The sequence below is a fragment of the Pteronotus mesoamericanus genome, unplaced genomic scaffold (assembly GCF_021234165.1).
Source record: "Pteronotus mesoamericanus isolate MK-2021 breed Mesoamerican mustached bat unplaced genomic scaffold, CSHL_Meso_final scaffold_85, whole genome shotgun sequence".
In the NCBI taxonomy this organism is placed as follows: Eukaryota; Metazoa; Chordata; class Mammalia; order Chiroptera; family Mormoopidae; genus Pteronotus; species Pteronotus mesoamericanus.
In genome coordinates this window covers 17513733-17532197 of record NW_026555329.1, presented here as the reverse complement: position 1 = coordinate 17532197, position 18465 = coordinate 17513733, and the positions used below count along the sequence as shown (strand labels likewise).

At 35.9% G+C, this 18465-nt stretch overlaps 1 protein-coding gene across 2 annotated transcripts in view; it reads left to right on the top strand.

Annotated features, from left to right (window-relative positions):
- SDHAF3 (succinate dehydrogenase complex assembly factor 3) overlaps positions 1-11692 on the top strand; it is a 66512-nt gene extending 54820 nt beyond the window's left edge. For both annotated transcript variants that reach the window (XM_054563867.1, XM_054563866.1), the window contains exon 2: positions 11451-11692. In XM_054563867.1, the coding sequence (XP_054419842.1) occupies positions 11451-11654 (204 nt within the window). In that variant the 3' untranslated portion in view covers positions 11655-11692. The remainder of the gene's footprint in view (positions 1-11450) is intronic.
- Positions 11693-18465: the final 6773 nt, after the last annotated feature.

Here is an 18465-nt window from a genome sequence, read left to right as displayed (position 1 = left end):
TTAGTTTGTCGGGAAATTATGGGCAAAGCAGCAACATATATGCCTATCTTGTAAGGGAATTTATAATTTGACTTACGTAGTTCAAAAGAAGGAGGCTTCTTAAACCATGTAGGGGCCTATGATAAATGCATTTCTAAATAGGAATATCCTTTTGTGAAGCAATTATCTTTTTATTTACAGAGTTTGACAGTTTGGGTCTTGCTATATCATGATTTCTTACAGCAGTTGTCCCCAGCCTTTTGACACAGGGACCAGTTTCAAGGAAGAGAATTTTTCCATGGACCAAGGCTGGGGGAATGGTTTCAGGGTGATTCAAGCACATTCATTGTGCACTTTATTTCTATTATTATTCCATTGTAATAGATAATGAAATAATTCTACAACTCACCATAAGCCAAGTGTGTTGCTTATGTCCAGTCTACTCCGTAGTCTCATTTTGGTTGCTGTCACTGCGGAAAACCCTGCTTCACAAAGATAGGATGTTGGAAATGGAGGCAGGATTTTCATTGCTTTTGTGGCAATCTCAGGGTATTCTGCCTTGACTTTAATCCAGAACGTATGGAAGTTTGGTTGTCTCAAACATACTTTTAAGGCCACTGTCAATTGTGATCTCAGGCAGTTGATCCTCTTCTAGCACGGACAAAGTCGATTGACCTGGCTTATTCACAAATAGGTTGTGGATCCATTCCTTCCAGGTCAGGGGTCTTTTGTTGGGAAAGAATGCTCAAGCTCTTTCGAAAGCAGAGAAAGGTGATCATGCACTACCTGGGAGAAAGAAGGCCCCGGCTCAGCCCCTTTCAAAATCTCTGTTAATGGTTGAAACGTGTCAGAAATCCCAATGTTCACTTGTCACTCCAGTAATGCCAGTTTGGTTTGAATGCAGCCACTTTATCTGCCAACTTCAACACAGTACACTTGTCATTCACCCCTGAAGTGACAGATTGAGTTCGTTGAGCAGGTTGAATATGTCACACAAGTGAGCAAGTTTTACAACCCATTCTGTGTCACTGAAATATGCTGCCAGTGGAGACTATTTTTCTCAGAGAAACCTCTGAAGCAGCTCTCATAACCTGGAAACTCTGGCCAGTGATCTACCTTCGGAAGGCTATCTCACTCCTGTGTATAAGAGAAGGTGTGTGTTTTCTGCATCCGTCTGCTCACAGAGCTGCACAGATATGAGTTAAGGGCATGTACTTTAATGTGGTTGATAACAGTGTTTTGCAGGATGTGATTAAAATTAAGTTCAGGTGACATTTTTTGGCCAGTCCGCATTTATCTACGGATGACACAGTGTATAGACTCAACATTCAGAAGTGACCTGTTTGACCCAAGTAGGGAACCAGAAAGCCGTCCAGTCACAGCAGGCGCCCCAGCCGTGCACACGCCGATACAAAATGACCAGTTCGGTTTTCCTGATGTGTAATCATTCAAAGACTTGGCTCTGCAGCTGGGATGTCGGTTGGCAACAAAACTGCACATAACATCCTCATGCACATCCTCCTGAAAAATATATTACACAAAAATCAGCGTTGTTGCCTTGTCAACATCAGTAGACTCGTCGACCTGGGTTGTGTACCACGGTGATTCATTCCTCTCTAACAGTTATGCCTCAGCACCCTCTGCTATTTCATCAGTTTGTCTAGTTATGGCGTTAGCTGAAAGAGAGTCATGTGCCGCCTTTTGAACTGCAGCCTCTCCTAAAAGTTCACGACGAATATCCTTAGCAGTGGGCAGGGTCAACTTTTCACCAATAGTAAAGGGCTTCTTAGCTTTAGCAATGTGGTTAACCACTAAGAATGATGCTCTCAGTGCAGACACATTTAATGAAGTGATCTCTTTCAATAATTGCTTCTGTTCTTTGTGTTCACATTTGTTTTCTTTTGAAAAATTTCAAAGGCTTGTCATTTAATGCAGGGTGCTTGGTCTCCATGTGGCAAAGCAGTTTTGAAGGTTTCACGGCTTCAGTTGGATAGCTAGCTGGTCACCACACATTATACAAAGCAGGCTTGGAGAATGTGAATAACCTGATGCAATGAACCTGTAATTTAAGTAGGACTCTTGGTGTTTTCTTTTAAAGGCAGCTTTCTTTTTGTTGGCGGTCTTAGAGTCTTCTGCTGTCTCATCATTGGGTCTTTCCCCCTTTTCAAAGAAACTCTCCAGAAGCGTTTCTTACTCATTTTGGCTAGGGTTAGCTTGTGGGCTTACCAAAACTGTGACTGAGACAAGTGTGCAGTGGAGGAAAGAGGTGTGGATAGAAGTCGTAAATAAAATAATGGGTGGGCCATGCATGGACTAAAATAAGATTCTGACTCAAAGCCTGTCACCAGATGCAGCTTAATTGTCACTTACCACTCACTGATAGGGTTTTGATATGAGTCTAAAAGCTATTGATTTATTTTGGTCTCTGTGCAATCAAACCTCTCTTCTAATGTTCATCTATATTTGCAGCCGCTTCCCAGCACTAACATCACCACCTTGGCTCCACCTCAGATCCTCAGGCATTAGATTCTCATAAGGAGCACTCAACCTAGATCCCCTGCATGCACAGTGCACGGTAGGGTTCATGCTCCTATAAGAATCTAATGCCGCTGCTGATCTGCCAGGAGGCGGAGCTTAGGCAGTAATGTGAGTGACAGGGAGCAGCTATAAATACAGATGAAGCTTTGCTTGCTCGCTCTCTTGCTCTCCGCTCACCTCCTGTTGTATGGCCTGGTTCCTAACAGGCCACGGACCGCTACTGGTCCATGGCCTGGTGGTTGGGGACCCCTGTCTTACAGAATCAAAAATGTTTCTGACTGTACTGTTGGGTTTAGTGCAATTTTGTTTTAAGAACAAAGAAGGGCAAATAGTAGATATGTGATTAGTTGACAAAGTAATGAGAATTTTAATTTGCTTCTGTTAATCTTTACAGCCACATTAATTATAATAGGCAAATTGATTTGGTCTCTGCTGGAAGAACATATGAAAAACAAGACCTGTATCTTTTCTCCATTCCAGGATTTCTCATTATAAGCTTCTCTCCTCCTTGTTTTCTTTCTCTCCTATTCAATTACTTAAATATTAGTTATTTAAATACTTATTATGAGGTCAAAACAGTACAGAGGTGAGATGTTCAGAACAAAATGTTAAAAAATGCTCCCCAAACTTTTGTGGGTATCCTTTTAGCTTCCCTATTTACATATATGTATAACTATATAATCATTCTATTACATAGATAAATCTGTACATATTTTTAAAGCATAAACAAATAGCATTGTATTTATATATATGCTGCAAGTTGCTTTTTTCACTTGTCTTGGGCAACTCTTTATGTCAGTCCATGTTTGACTTTTTTCTTTTTAACTATTGCATACTAACCTATAGTGTAGGTGTACCATAGTTAATTTGGACAATTTCCTTTGTTCTATATAAACATGTGAATATTTCTTTAGGATATGAATGGGTCCAGTAGCTTTTCTGCCCCGATATTCCTGTTACATTTATAGTCTCAACTCTCTGACACCCATGTACCTGTTTTCTTGATTCTTTGCATTCTGTGGCTCTATCACCATCCCATGTTGAAATTTCATTCTCTTTGCTTTTTGACAACTCTGCTCCTTATTGCCATATTAAAACACTGCGGCCCAGATTTGTTCATAAGGCCCAGTCAGTCTCAATTTTTGCATGCCAGGTATATAAGGAATTTTATTCCACTTTGATGCTAGCCTGTGAAGCAGATAGCACAAAACAACTATTCACTCTATAAATACAAGTGGTAACTTAATGGAACATGAATTTTATCAGAGTTAGTAAGCTTGTTCTAAAGTATCAGTTCTAAATCCTATTTTTTTTCCTGAGGAAAGTGTTGTGAAACCTATTTGAAAATGATTTTGGTGTATTTTACTTAGACTTTTAAAATGTGTATGGCTTTAAAAATTACAATAATGCTAAGGTATTTAAGAAATATGTCCAGAAACAAGAAAGAAGAAAACTGTTGGTAAATGTAGGCTTTTTCATTAAAGAACCTTATTGTGTTCTCAGATGAACACTTACTAAAGAGGAAGCAGAAGCTTAAAGAAATAGTTAATTGGCAGCAGAAGAAAATGAAGATCAGACAAGATTAATTAACAAGAACTAAAATAGACAAAACTTTGTTACCCATGTAATCAGTATGATCTTATTGCAAATAAAGATCTCGGGATTGAGAAAAGATACCCTTTGAACCCTGGTGAATGTACAAGAAAAAAATTTGAAGGCAATTTTAGAGGTTGGGATGGCAAAAAAACATAGTATTTGAATCTGAATAGTTTGCTTTTTTCTTTGATTGCTCAAAAAATTAAATTTCACATTGAAGACACTTTCTATCCGTCTCTCACTGAAACAAAAAGAACTGAGAGCTCTAATCTTCAGTGTGAAAAGTTAAAGCAATATGAGAGGATGCCCCAGAGTTACAGGCTTGAGGTTAGACCAGGCGAAAGGTCACCTTTCAGTGCCTGGGAAGCTTTGTAGATCAGTTAAATTCAGAATCCATAGCTGAAATGTAGAAGTGACTAAAGTATTGGGTTGGCCAAAAAGTTCGTTTAGTTTTTTTCTGTACAATGGCTCTAGCAGTGCTTAGTTGTCTTTTACGTCATTTGAAACAATTTTGTTAGATTGTATTGTGACAGCTGTCATGTCAGTGTTCATTAAAAATAACATCAAAATTGGTGAAATTTTGTGTGACAATTTTAATATTAAAGATGGAAGAAAATGTGTAACACTTTTGGCATGTTGTGCTTTATTATTTCAAGAAAGGTAAAAACAAATGCAAAAAAAGGTTTGTGCAGTGTATAGAGAAGGTGCTGTGACTGATCAACTGTATCAAAAGTGGTTTATGAAGTTTCATGCTGGAGATTTTTCACTGGACGATGTTCTGCAGTCGGGTAGACCAGTTGAAATTAATAACAATAAAATCAAGACATCGAGAACAATTGACATTATACTACATGGGAGGTAGTCAACATACTGAAAATACACAAATCAATAAAGTTATTGGTGAAAATGAAAAATGTGTCCTCCATTTTATGGAAAAACCAAAACAGACTTTTGGCCAATGCAAAAGTTTTAGTTAAATTGTATTTGTACATAGTTAATTATATTTATTTAAATTTGCTTCTAATTTTATTTTTAAGTTACATGTTTGTGTGTGTGTGTGTGTGTGTGTGAATGGAAAAAAATTTCAAACATATGCAAATATAGAGAGAATATAATAAACCGTCATGTACCCATCACTTGGTTTCAACATTTATCAACTCATATCCAATCTTGTTTCACCTGTACCCCCAGCTACATCTCCCCTTACCTCTAAATTCATTTCAACCATATTAAAAGCATATACTTTTATTCACAAATATTTCAGTGTTTATTTCTAAAGAGACTCTTTAAAATTATCATAATACAGCACTATTATTACATTTCCAAAATTAATAGTAATTCTTAATATCATCAAATCGGTGCTTAAGTTTTCCTGATTGTCTTTTTTTAACAGCTTTTTGAGTAAGAATCTAAATAAATTGATATAATTGTAATTAGTTGCCTGTTAAACCTCTTTCTGAAATTTGAAAAAAAAATCAGCTTTTTACTTTGTGTTAATTTCACACCTACAGAAGAATTGCAAAAATAGTACCTCTTCCCTACATGTTAACATCTTACATAATTATAGTACCATTATCAGAACTAAGAAGTTAACATTGGTGCAATATTATTAACTACTTTCGTATATTCAGTTTTACTATTTTTTACATTAATGTGCTTTTTCTGTTATAGGGCCTGACTCAGTATTCCACATGTCATGTGATTGTCATGTTGCATAAGTTTTCTCTAATTTGTGCCAGTTCATTAGTCTTTCCTTACTTTTTGTGACATTAAATCTTTTGAAGACTACCAGTCAGTGATTTTGTAGAGTATCCCTTGAGATTTTTCTGATGTTTTCTTATGATTAGACTGAGATTGGACACTGTTCTTCCAACCATTACTGAGGAGATGTACCATTCTCAGGTGTGTGATTATCCGGGGGCAGGGGGTACATGCCATCAACATCGCTTATTACTGGTGATGTTAACCTTGATCATTTGGTTAAAGTGGTGTCTTCTGGATCTCTTCACTGTAAAGTCATTCATCTGTCCTTTATAAGCTCTAAGACTGAGGTGGCTTTTGTAGTTTTATAGTCTGGGTTTTGCTGATTGTATTTCCCTTGTGAAATTTAACACATTATAGATGCTTCTTGACCCAATAAACCCATTGTAAGTTGAAAATATTGTCGTCAAAATGCATTTAATACAGCTGTCCTAGTGAATATCACAGTGTAGCCTAGCCTATCCTAAATGAGCTCAGAACACTTACATTAGTTGGACAAAACCACCTAACACAAAGTCTATTTCATAATAAAGTGTTTAATATATCATGTAATTTATGTAATTATGACTTGCTGCCTTCATGCTGGGCAATTACTCTGGAGGTTCCTCTTTTCTCTGGAAGCAGGAGACGCAGATGGGTGTTTTGTACAGTAGACATGATGGGATGCGAAAACACAAAACACAGTATCCAAAAAGCACTGGCAACTTGGTATACTGTAGACTACCGGTTGTTTACCTGTGTGCTCGCGTGGCTGACAGGGAGCTGTGGCTCGCCACTGCTGTTTTGGAATGCATATCACTAGCCCAGGAAAAGGTCAAACTTCATAATTTGAAGTATGGTTTCTACTAAATGCATATCACTTTCACACTCTGGTAACAAAGTAAAAAATCGTAAGATGGGGACTATGTTCTGTAAATTGGGTTAGATGATATTATTCCTTTAGTTTAATTAATTCTGAAAGCTGGTAAATGTAGATCTAATGCAATTCATTTTAGTCTTTAAAAAAAGACTAAACATATAAAATAACATTCATAGGTTTCAGGGATTATCAGGACTTGATATCTTTAGGGGACACCATTCAGCCCACTATACCCGCTCCCACCATACTCAAACCTCTCTGATGGCACTTTGCTACTTGAAGCGGCTACTGAACCTGAGCAAGCGCTGTGCATTCTTTTTGGTTCAAGAGATCAGTCATAGGTGTTCTCTAACTTTAGGAAAATTCTGGGGTAGCTTTATTCTCCAAGGCTAGCACACTTAAAGCTTAAAACCAAAGGGTGCTGGAGCTCACATGCTACATTTTTCTATTCTAAGTCTCCTTCCTCCCTCTGAGTATATTTCCATGGCAGAGTACCTAATTGGAAAATTCATATTTCATTGCTGCTTGTCCTTGGATATGGACACCCCTAAATTACAGTCCTGAATATCTTACCATTAGAGTAAGGTTGAAAGTACATGGAGCAGAGGAATAGACAATGGGAGGGCTGTTCTTTTTTCTTTTTATGACAGTCTTTCCACCCAAAATATTCATTGATCATTCCTGGCAGATTTTCTTTTTTTGCATTTGATCAAAACAATGTGGGTGTGAATTATCAGATTATTAAAAATTGAGATATAAATGACATATAACTGCATTAGTTTTAGGTATATGAAGTAATGATTCTATATATAGAGAGAAATGATTAGTGGAATAAGTTAACATTCATCATCCCTGTTTTTTGCTAATTTTAATGCATTGCCTTTTTTCTTGATTGTGGGTCACATTTACTATTCATGTTTCTAGTAATTATGGATTTTCCCTGACACTGTGAGTGAGTGATACTACACTGTAGAGACATTATTCCACTATGTTTTTCTAAAGTGTATTGATTTTACTTTGTTTTATTAAGCTGTTAGCTTGGCAGAACTCCAGTTCCAAACTCTGTGTCCCCTTTGACATAAAGCAGCTGAAATATCTAGTCAGGTTTTTTGTTTGTTTGTTTGTTGTTGTTGTTTTGCCTTAGCTGGGCTGCCTAAGCTCGTGCTGAGCCACACCCAGGGGAGTGGGTAGCCGGAGATTTGGATGGAGTTTACTTGCACACTTTGCGGTTCCCCTTCCATCGCTCCTTTTTCTGCTGAAATTCCCACTTCTCACTTTCCAACTGCTGTCATTATCCCACACTGTCCTCTGATTCCTCAGTCACCACCCAGCACCAACTGAAGTCTTCCTCACACAAAAAGCCATAAAAATGGGGTCGAACCCCAGGTCTCTGCCATTCTCTGAAGTCAGCTCCTTCCTCCTTCTTGTTTGGCTTTGGCGTTTCTCCAGTGCCTTGGGACTGTTGTTTATGTTTGGTCCAGAATTTATACCCGGAACTTTTACCAAACTCTGTGCTCATTAAGCAATAAATGATTTCCTCAGCCCCTTGTAACTGTCCATAAATTTGCCTATTTTACATATTTCATGTAAGTGGAATCCTACAGTATTAGTTGTTAGGTGTCTGACATATTTCCCTTAGCATAATGTTTTTAATTTTTATCCATGTTGTAGAATGTATCAGAACTTAATTCCTTTTTAAGGGTGAATGATATTACATGTTATATCTATACCACGTCTTGTTTATACATGCCCCTGTTGATGGACACTTGGGTGTTTCCACGTAATTGGCCATTGTGAATAATACTATTATGAACATGGGTATACAACTATCTGAGTTCCTCCTTTCATTTATTTTGGGTATATACCTGTGATGAAATTTTTGGGCCAATCATATGGTAATTCTTTAATTTTCTGAGAAACTGTCAAACTTATGGTGTACATTGGCTATATACCACTTTATATTCCCATCAGTAATGTATAGGTCTAAGGGTTCCAGTTTCTTCAAATTCTCGCCAGCACTTATTTTCCTTTTATTACCTTTATTATTATTATAGCCATCCTAGTGGGTATGAAGTAGTATTTCATTGTGATTTTGATTTGAATTTCCTGAATGACTAATGACATTAGGTATCTTTTCATGTGCTTGTTGACTATTTACATACTTCTTTGGAGAAATGTCTACTCAAGTCTCATGCCCATTTTAAAATTGGGTTGTCTTTTTGTTGTTGACTTGTAGGAGTTCTTTATATATTCTGGTTAATAAAACCCTTGTCAGATACATAGTTTGCATACTTTTCCCCATTCTGTAGTTTGTCTTTTCACTTTCTTCATAATGTCCTCTGATAAATGAAAGTTTTAAATTTTAAAGAATCCCAGTTTACTTACTTTTTTCTTTTGTTGCTCAAGCTTTTGGTTTGAGCAACAAAAGAAAACCTAAAAATCTATTGCCAATCCCAAGGTTCTGAAGATTAACTGTTCTTTTTAGGCATTTTATGGTTTTAGGTATTTTCCTCCATTTAGTGTTAATTTTTGTCTGTCATGAGAGGTAGGGATTCAACTTCACTCTTTGCATGTGGAAATTCAATTTTCCCAGTACTATCTGTTGGAGGCTGTTCTTTACCTCATCAAGCTGACTTGATATCCTTGTCAAAAATCAGTTGTACATGCCTTTTCTGAAGCCAGAACCATGCTGTTTGGATTACTTACTATAGCTTTGTGGTAAGTTTTGAAAATAGGCACTGTACATGCCCCAACTTTGTTCTTCTTAAGATTCTTTTGGCTATTTAGGGTCTCCCACATTTCCATACAAATGTTAAGTATTGACTTTTCCATTCCTACAAATGAATACCTTTGGTAAAACCTGCTTTTTGGATTCTGTTTGCTTTGGAGATTCATCCATGTCCATAGACATTTAGTTTATTTACTATTAATAAATTATAATGAAGCATCTAATTAAATCCCAGTGTAATTGTCCTTTCTTCTATTGAAGTACAATTGTCCTCCTATTGAAACTTAGATTTTTAAAAAATGTTTTATTTATTTTTAGAGATAGGGGAAGAGAGGGAGAGAAACATCAGTATGTGGCTGCCTGTCACTTGCCCCCACTGGGAGGCCTGGTCCGCAACCCAGGCACGTGCCCTGACTGGGAATCGAACCGGCCACCCTTTGGTTTGCAGGCCTGCACTCAATCCACTGAGCCACAGCAGCCAGGGTGAAACTAGATAGTCTTTAATTTTTTGCTTTAACAAGCAATGCCACAACGAATATCCTTGTGCATGCTACTTGTTTACATGTTTGAAAGTTTCTTTAGGACAGTAGTTTTCAACTTCGGACAGTTTTGCCTGACAGGGGCCACTTGGCAATGTGTGGAGACATTTTTGATCATCAGGACTGAGGGGATGGATACTACTGGCATCTAGTGGATAGCGCTAAGACCAGAGATGCTATTAAACATCCTATACTGCAAGAATAGAGTCCCACCCCACTGCAAAGTATCATCCAAATTGCCCAATTCATTAATAGTGCCAAGGTTAAGAAACCCTGCTCTGGGGCATGTATTTAGAGGTGGGATTCTTAAAGCTTAAGGTTTGTGCAGGATTTTGTGGGGAGTTTGTTGTTGTTCTTATTGCATTAAATGGATTTCTGTAAAACATGAAAATATTATTTCTAACAAGTAAGGGTTTAGACTGTCTGGAATTCGAGTTTCTTGGTGATGCTGGCAGTTATAAGCAATTTCATTATCTTAAACCACATAGAATAGTAACATCATCTAGAGTTAACGAACTCATTCACTTAACCATATAATCTTTTAACTTCATGAATTGAAATACATTGGTGCTTTCCCCCTGATTAAAAGATTGATTTTAGAGTGAGAATCTGCTTCAAAAAAGTGTCACTTGTGTAAGACAATGGTAGTTGGAATATTAGGCTGAAGATGCTGACAGAATGAGAGAAAAATTACAGTATGTAAGATGTAGAATATTTTTAAATCTTCACCCAAGGGCATGTTTATTAATTTGAGAGAGAGGAAAGGGAAGGGAAAGAGAGAAACATTGGCACAAGAGAGCATCAGTCAGCCGCCTCCTGCACGCACCGTGACATTTTGGTGTGCGGGTTGGTGCTCTACCAGCTGAGCCACCAGCTAGGGCTAGAATTTTCTCCTGACACAGATGGTTGTCATATATTGAAGGCTTAATGTTTGAAAAGTTTCTTTTTTCCTCTATTGTGATTTAGATTACTTTTTAAATTGAAGACACAGGGATGAACTTAGTAAATTTTGAGGCCCACTTTTAAACCTGCAAGAATCCTGGAAATCCCTTTGAAAATCTCATGGAACCCATGCCCCGGAACAGTGCTGTTCTTGTGTTCCTACAGTTTTGCATATGACTTTTGGTTGCTTTCTACCCATTTCTGAAGCCCATCTATGGACCACTCTTGCCGCCCCCCCCCCCCCGCCCAGCTTTCCAGGTTAAGAACTTTTCAAAAAGTCTATTAAATCTCTCAAAATGCTAAAATAAGATCCTGAAATTACCAGTGACTAGTATAGACATGCCTGTAGTATTGTTTGTATCTGTTTCATCAAAGGTGGAGGACTTGTAATGGAGAAAAATAGGCACTTGAAATTAGAATTCTTCAAGTCTTTGAACATTAAATGAGTGAATACAGATCTTAATTTAATTTTATATCTATAACCTTCATTTTTTTCTCTTTTTACTAGGCATATGCAGCAGTGCTCTGGCAACAAGCTAAAGAAAACAGACAAAATTCAACCGAAAAAGCATGTTTTGGAATCGCCCTACCAGAAGAAAAACTGAATGACTTCCGTGATGAACAAATAGGACAGTTGCAGGAGCTGATGCAAGAAGCCACTAAACCCAATAGGCAATTTAGTGTCACTGAGTCTAGAAAACCAGAATTTTAGTCTCTACAATAAAGCTTAACAAAGCATTTAAAGTTCAGAACCCCTTATTTTAACTGTCATTGGTTTTAAAAATTTATTTCTTCAGCTCTTGGGCTTTGAGAATGCCTGGTGATAATGAATTATATTTTTTTTATTTGGGGGTGTTATGAATGCTCTCTGTAACATATAAATGAGGACCACCAGTGGACAGAACTTTCCATTATTGAGGTAAGTAACAGTACTTGCTGGATGGAATTTGATTTTTGGACTAAACAAGGAAGAACGTCTCCAAATGAGATAAACTTGTGGAATTTTGCCAAAATATTTTTGTATATAAACTTGTTTTTAATGCTATTCTTGTTCATACATTAGCCTCATGTTTTTAGCTTCATCAGGTAAGTATATCATGATAATATAGATATGAAATTTCCACAAGATTATTATTTAATTGCACTGTCATCCTGAAAGTTTCGTCATTTCTACTTTCATAATATATATTCTTTTAAATGTCCCTTTTCTCTGAGTTATTGTTTATTTATAATGAAAGGTTAAAAAGAAATTTTAACGTTCAGTATTATTCTATCATTTGTAAAATTGGTTATGCAACATATAGTGCATTTCTCTAATGTTTGTTAGTAACTGATGACCCCTTAAAATAGTCTGTAGTTATCTTGAGACTCTCATTTATTGCCTAATGGTTGGGGAAATGAAAACACTTTTATAAATTTTTCTTACACTTCAATTCATTTATAAAGTGAAAAAATCAAATGGTAATCCCATTCACATCCTAAAATATTTATGAATTTTAAAAAATATTACAAACTGAAACAACTCGTATTTAGATTTCATGTTACCCTGACATCTTTGAAGTGATCATTTTTCAGGTGCACTTGCATTTATATCAGGGCCTTTCACCTCTAGTTTTATTGAGAAATAATGACACATCACTGTATATGTTTAAGGTATACAACATATGTCAGCTCTTTAAAAATTGATTTGTATCTGTTCCTGTAAGGTTTGATAGTATTTACTATTCTTTACTGCTTTTCAACCATTCCTGCTTGGTTTGTGTATTGCCTAACTCTGCTTTAGGTTATAATTTTTCTATTTCCTGTTTTACAAAAATAATGATGTTCTCTGGGATTTCATCTCTAGAAATCTTAATTTACCCATCCATTGCTCCATATATTAGCTATACTCTTCAATCTATAACACTAACCTAAATCTCAACTTCAACTCTGAACTTCAGATCTCCGTTTGAAATTCTATTTGGATTTTCCAACTCATTTAAAATCAAACTACTTCTTCTTCCCTTTTCGGTGAGTTCATGATATTAACATATACCCAGCTCACTAGTTCAGAACTCTGTAATTCAGCTTAGATCTCACCGTTTCCCTAGACAGCTCCTCATTATTCAGCAATTCTGACAGTTCCCTGTGGTGCATCGCAAAGTGGCCATAGTTCTCTACCACCCCTGGTACTCATCCCCTTTTGCAATATGAGCTTGCAGCTCCTCCTTTCAAGAATTCTGTCTATTTTCCAGTTCTTCAAACATGGACTGGACTTGTTTCTTGATTTGCTCAAAAGAATGAGGGTAGTGACATTGTGCAAACTGGGGGACTAAAGCCTCAGGGCCTGGTACATGTCCACCTGCACTTGGGAACAAGCGTTGGAGGAAGCTGGGGTCACAAGCAATTTCCCTGGGGCATGAACACCTCATGTTTAAATCACTCTGACTGGCATCATGAATGAAAGGCAGCAAAGACCACCAGAAAACAACTTTAGAATTAGCATGCATATAATAGAAGTCAGGTTTGAAGATACCTACAGGAAACAAGGCGCTATGAAAACTGACCTAGCATACCTGAAAAAAGAACCAAATAGAAGTTCTAGAGATGGGAAATAGAATGACTAAATCAATGGGCAGGTTTAACAGAAGATTAGATGGCCCTGAAAAGAGAACTAATGACTGAAAACTGGGACAGGAGAAATTGTCCCGAATGGATGTAGCATAGAAAAGGGGCCTGAAAAATATGAAAGGGCAGAAGATAAAGCCAAGGGGTCTAATGTATAGCCAATAATTTTCAAATAGATAATGAGACAGAAGCAATATTTGAAGTAATTGCTGAGAATTTTTCTAATCAGTGAAAAACAGCAATCTACACATTTATCCTAAACAGAATCTATGTGAAACAGTAGAATGCTAAATACAGAAACATGTACCAGAACAAAAGTCCTATCTAACCTTCAAAGCAACATCAGTTAGGCTTTACGTTAGCTGACTTCTCAACAGCACTAGTGGAAGCCAGAAACCAGTTGAATGGCTGTCTCTAATACGTGAAAAGAAAATAACTTCCAACTTCAAATTCTGTTCTTACCAAATATGTTTCAAGAATGATGGTGGACTACAGACAGTTTCAGACAACAGATGTGAGCAAAGCTGCCACCTATAGGCCCTTACTAAAGGAAATTCTAAAGGATGTGCTGGAATTAGTAGAAAGGTGATGAAAGAAAGAATGAACCAAGATGCTTGTAAATATTGATTAATGGGACATTTACCACATAGTACAATAAATATGTTTCATGGGGTTAAATAAGTGAGAGATTTTAAAATGAACAAGAATAGTGGTATGTAAGTGTGTGGGGTAGTGATTGGAGTGACCGCTGTTAAGTGTGGGTGGTCTGAGAAGGGAATGAAGAAACTGATTAGGTATTAATGTGATTTCCAGTGTGTCATTTCTATGTGAAAATGGCTAAAATGGTTGTTATATAAAAATGACTATATGTTCCAAGCTAGTAGAGGGAAAAATGAAATAGCAAAAAAAAAATGTTATAAAGTAAGAAAAGTAAAGAGAAAAGGAAACATAAAAGAGGGAGGATAAATAGAAAAAAAATGAAGTAATAGATATAACCCAATTATGTCAGAAATTAGAATTTAATGTAAAGGAACCGAGTTATCCAGTTAAAGGCAGATTGTTAAAATGGTTGAAAAATGAAAGCAGTTGTATGCCGTTGTAAAGCATACAACACAAAGCATAAAATACAACAAGTTTGAAAGTGAAATGATGGCAAAAGTTATACCAACCAAAAGCCAGCTGGTACAGGCATGTTAATAGCTAAAAAAAAAATCGTTAATGTAGAAATACTGCTAGAGATAAAGAGAGCAACTCCATATAATGAAATGTTCAGTTCACTAGGAGGATCATTTTAAATTGATACTGTGGAATTGATAAGTGATTAAGCAGCCCCATATTTTAGGAAGTTAACACACTTACAAATAACACAGAATCAAGAAATGCTAACGAATCCTAGAATGTAAGTGGAACTGAACACTAGTAAAATAATAAAATTAATGGATTGTAGCTGAAACAGTAGTTGGAGGAAACTGATAGCCTTAAATGTGTCTAGTAGAAAGGCTGAATATTAATTAAAAAAGCCTCTATCTTAATATATCATAAGAATGGCACAAAATAGTCTTAAAGGAAATAAAGATGAGGATAGAAAGTAATAAAAAAAATCAGAAGTTTATTCTTGGAAAAAGTCTTAACAGCGACAAACATCTGGCAAAGTTAATTCAGGAAAAAGAGCAAGTACACACATCCAGTGGCAGGAGGGAAAATGAGGGCAGAACTATGTATGTTACAGTAGATATGATATCACAAACAGCCTAAAGCCAGTAAATTTGTAACACGTACAAGGAAATGGACACATTTTTAGAAACATAGCAAAATAAAAGAACGATTCTATAGCCATTAAATTAATTGACTCAGTACTCCTAGAAAGAAAATTCCAGGCAAAACAACTTCTTTGGTGAGTACTGCCAAATATTCAAGAAGTCAGTCAGTCCAAATTTAAGCTCTTCCAGTGAATAGAAAAAGAGGGATATTCCCTAACTCATTTTATGAGACCAGCAAATATGTGATACCAAATGATAATACGAGGAAGGAAAATTACAGGCCAATTTCACTTAGGAACGTAGACAAAAAATCCTAAATTAAGTAATTAGTAAGACAAATCCAGCAAAGGATGATTCATCCTGACCTAGTCAGGTTTATGCCAGGAATCCAAAGTTGTTTTTACATTAGAAAAACTATAATGAAATTAAAGGGATGTAATCATAATTATGTAGAAAAAATGCATTTGCTAAACATTCAATATCCATTCATGATAAAAACACTTAACAAACTAGGTACAAAGAGTACTTCATCGATCTAATCAAAGAGTTTCTACAAACATTTGCAGCAAACATAGTGATGAATCTTTGGGAGCTTTCTCTTTTGAGACTGGGAATAAGACAAAAATGTCTGTCATTGCTTTTCAAGTCAAAATGGTTAGCCTCAGATAATACTACCATATATGTAGAAAATCTAAAAGAATCTATAAATTATTAGCATGAACAGGAGAACTTAACAAGTTTGCTGGATGTAAAAATTGCTACCCAAAAATCAATTACATTTCTATATAGCAACAGAACATGAAAATTATAAAATTATCATTAAAATAATATCAACAAATGCTAAATACTTAACAATTTCACAAAAGACATTCAAAACTCTGGAAAAAATTATGAAATTTTAAACACACTAAAGAAGACAAAGTGGTATTCTATGCTCAAAGTTTGGAAGATTTAATAATGTAAATATCTTAATTATCACCAAATGCTTTGTAATTTCAATGCAATCTTCATCAAAATTCCAAATGGCTTTTGTAATTGACAAGTGTATTTTAAAATTTATATGGAAGTACGAAGGACCAAGAATAGACAAGACACTCTCTAAGAAGAATGATGTAATAGGACTTACACTGCTTTTTGGATATCAAAATATAACTAAGTTAAGATAGTGTAGCATTTTATTGTATGGTGGCTGGTTTATGGCAACGGTGGTACTGCCCTACAGAAGAGAAAGGACTGCTTGTCAATAAATGGTTCTAGGACAATTGTGTGCTTTTTTTCTTTTGTAAAAAAAGAACTTTGGTACCTAGAATTGGTTGTAGTTTTATTTAAAGATTGAAATATTAAGGAAAAATTACTATATAGTACAATATATAAGAATATAATATAGAGAAGAGCCTCAAAATATTGGGGTAGAGAGAGTTTTTAAAATAAGACACAACTAGCTCTATCAAGTGAATAAATCTGAATACATTAACATGTAACCTTTTCCATCAAAAGCATTAAAGTGTGCAAACAGCCTCAGAATGTGAAGAGGTAGTTGTACCACATAGAATGGCCAAAGAAATAATACAGTCATCCCTCAGTATCTGTGGGAATTGGTTCCAGAACCCCTTGAGAATAGGAAAATCCGTGGATGCTCAAGCCCCTTACATAAAATTGCACAGTATTTGCATATAATCTATACACATCTTCCCATATTAAATCATCTCTAGATTATAATACCTAATATAATGTAAATGTTATATAAATATTTACACTGTATTGTTTAGGGAATGACAAAAAAAATTCTGTACATGTTCAGCACAGACACAACCATTGTAGGCTTAACTACATAGTACATATTAGTAATGACATAACTTTTTTCCCCTAATATTTTAGATCTGCAGTTGGTTGAATCTGCAGATGTGGAACACACAGATATGAAGGGCTAACTGTATTCAGAACATCCAAAGTACAACTGTATGTCAGTGGGAAAGATGTAAAATCCAATTGAACAAGAAATTCACAGATAAAGCAATCTACTTGGTCCATAAACATTAAAAAAGTGCTTTGTCTCATTTTCAATAGAGAAACAAATATAAATCACACAATGAGACCGCATTGCACAACATCCAGATTGACTAAAGTAAGGTGACAATAACAAGTGTTAGGAAGTAATGGAAACTGTCTTATCCTGCTAGTGGGAGTATAAATTAGTACAATCTCTTTGGAAAACAGTTCGACATTCTCTAATATATTTGAAGATGTTTGTATTCTATAAATACTATTGCATTATGATGTGGTAATTGAGTACGAACTCTGCTGCCAACTACAGATTACTTAACATGATTAATAGATTCTGTGATTTTAAGCAAAACGTGGTGTAATGAAACCAACTTTATCATAGGCTAATCAATGTAAACAAAAGTTTGCATAGGACAAAGCAACATTGAATGAAACAATGTTATTCGTGGACCTGCTGTACATGGATTTGAATACCATCTTTTTAATTCTATGACCTTGAGTATGTCACTTTATAGATTTTTTTTAAAAAGAGATTTAGTCCCCTCCCCGCTTCCTAAGAAGCAATTTTTGCCCTCAAAGGATTTTTGTGAGGATTAAATGAGTTAATCTATGTGAAATGCTCAGAACAGTACCTGGAACTCAGTAAACACTATAAAGTATTTATTATCATTGGCATTGCTATTATTATTAATATGCACAACCTACACAATTACTCCTACGTATGTACACTAAGTGAGCTTGTATACTTGTGGAGGATTAGGATACAAGAGTGTTCATAAAAGAATTATTTTAGCAGCTCCAAACCAGAAAGAATCCTATCATGCCTCCACAGAACAGGTAAAAAGTAGTGGTGTAGTCCTGTAGCAGTGAAACAGAATGAACTGCGGCTTTTCATGACTATAATATCGATTGAAAGAAAGAAGTCAAATACAAATACAGTCTGAATCCATTTGTACAAAGTTCAAAAATGTGCAAAATTAAACTATTGTAAGGGATGCAGTCTTAGTGGTAAAACCATAAAGAAAACCAAGGAAACAACAGTCACAAAAATTAGGAGGATGGTTACCTCTGGGGAGTGAATAAGGTTGGGATGGAGAATGGACACTTGGGGGTCGTCTGGGGTCCCGGGTGGCCATGTTTTATATTTTGACT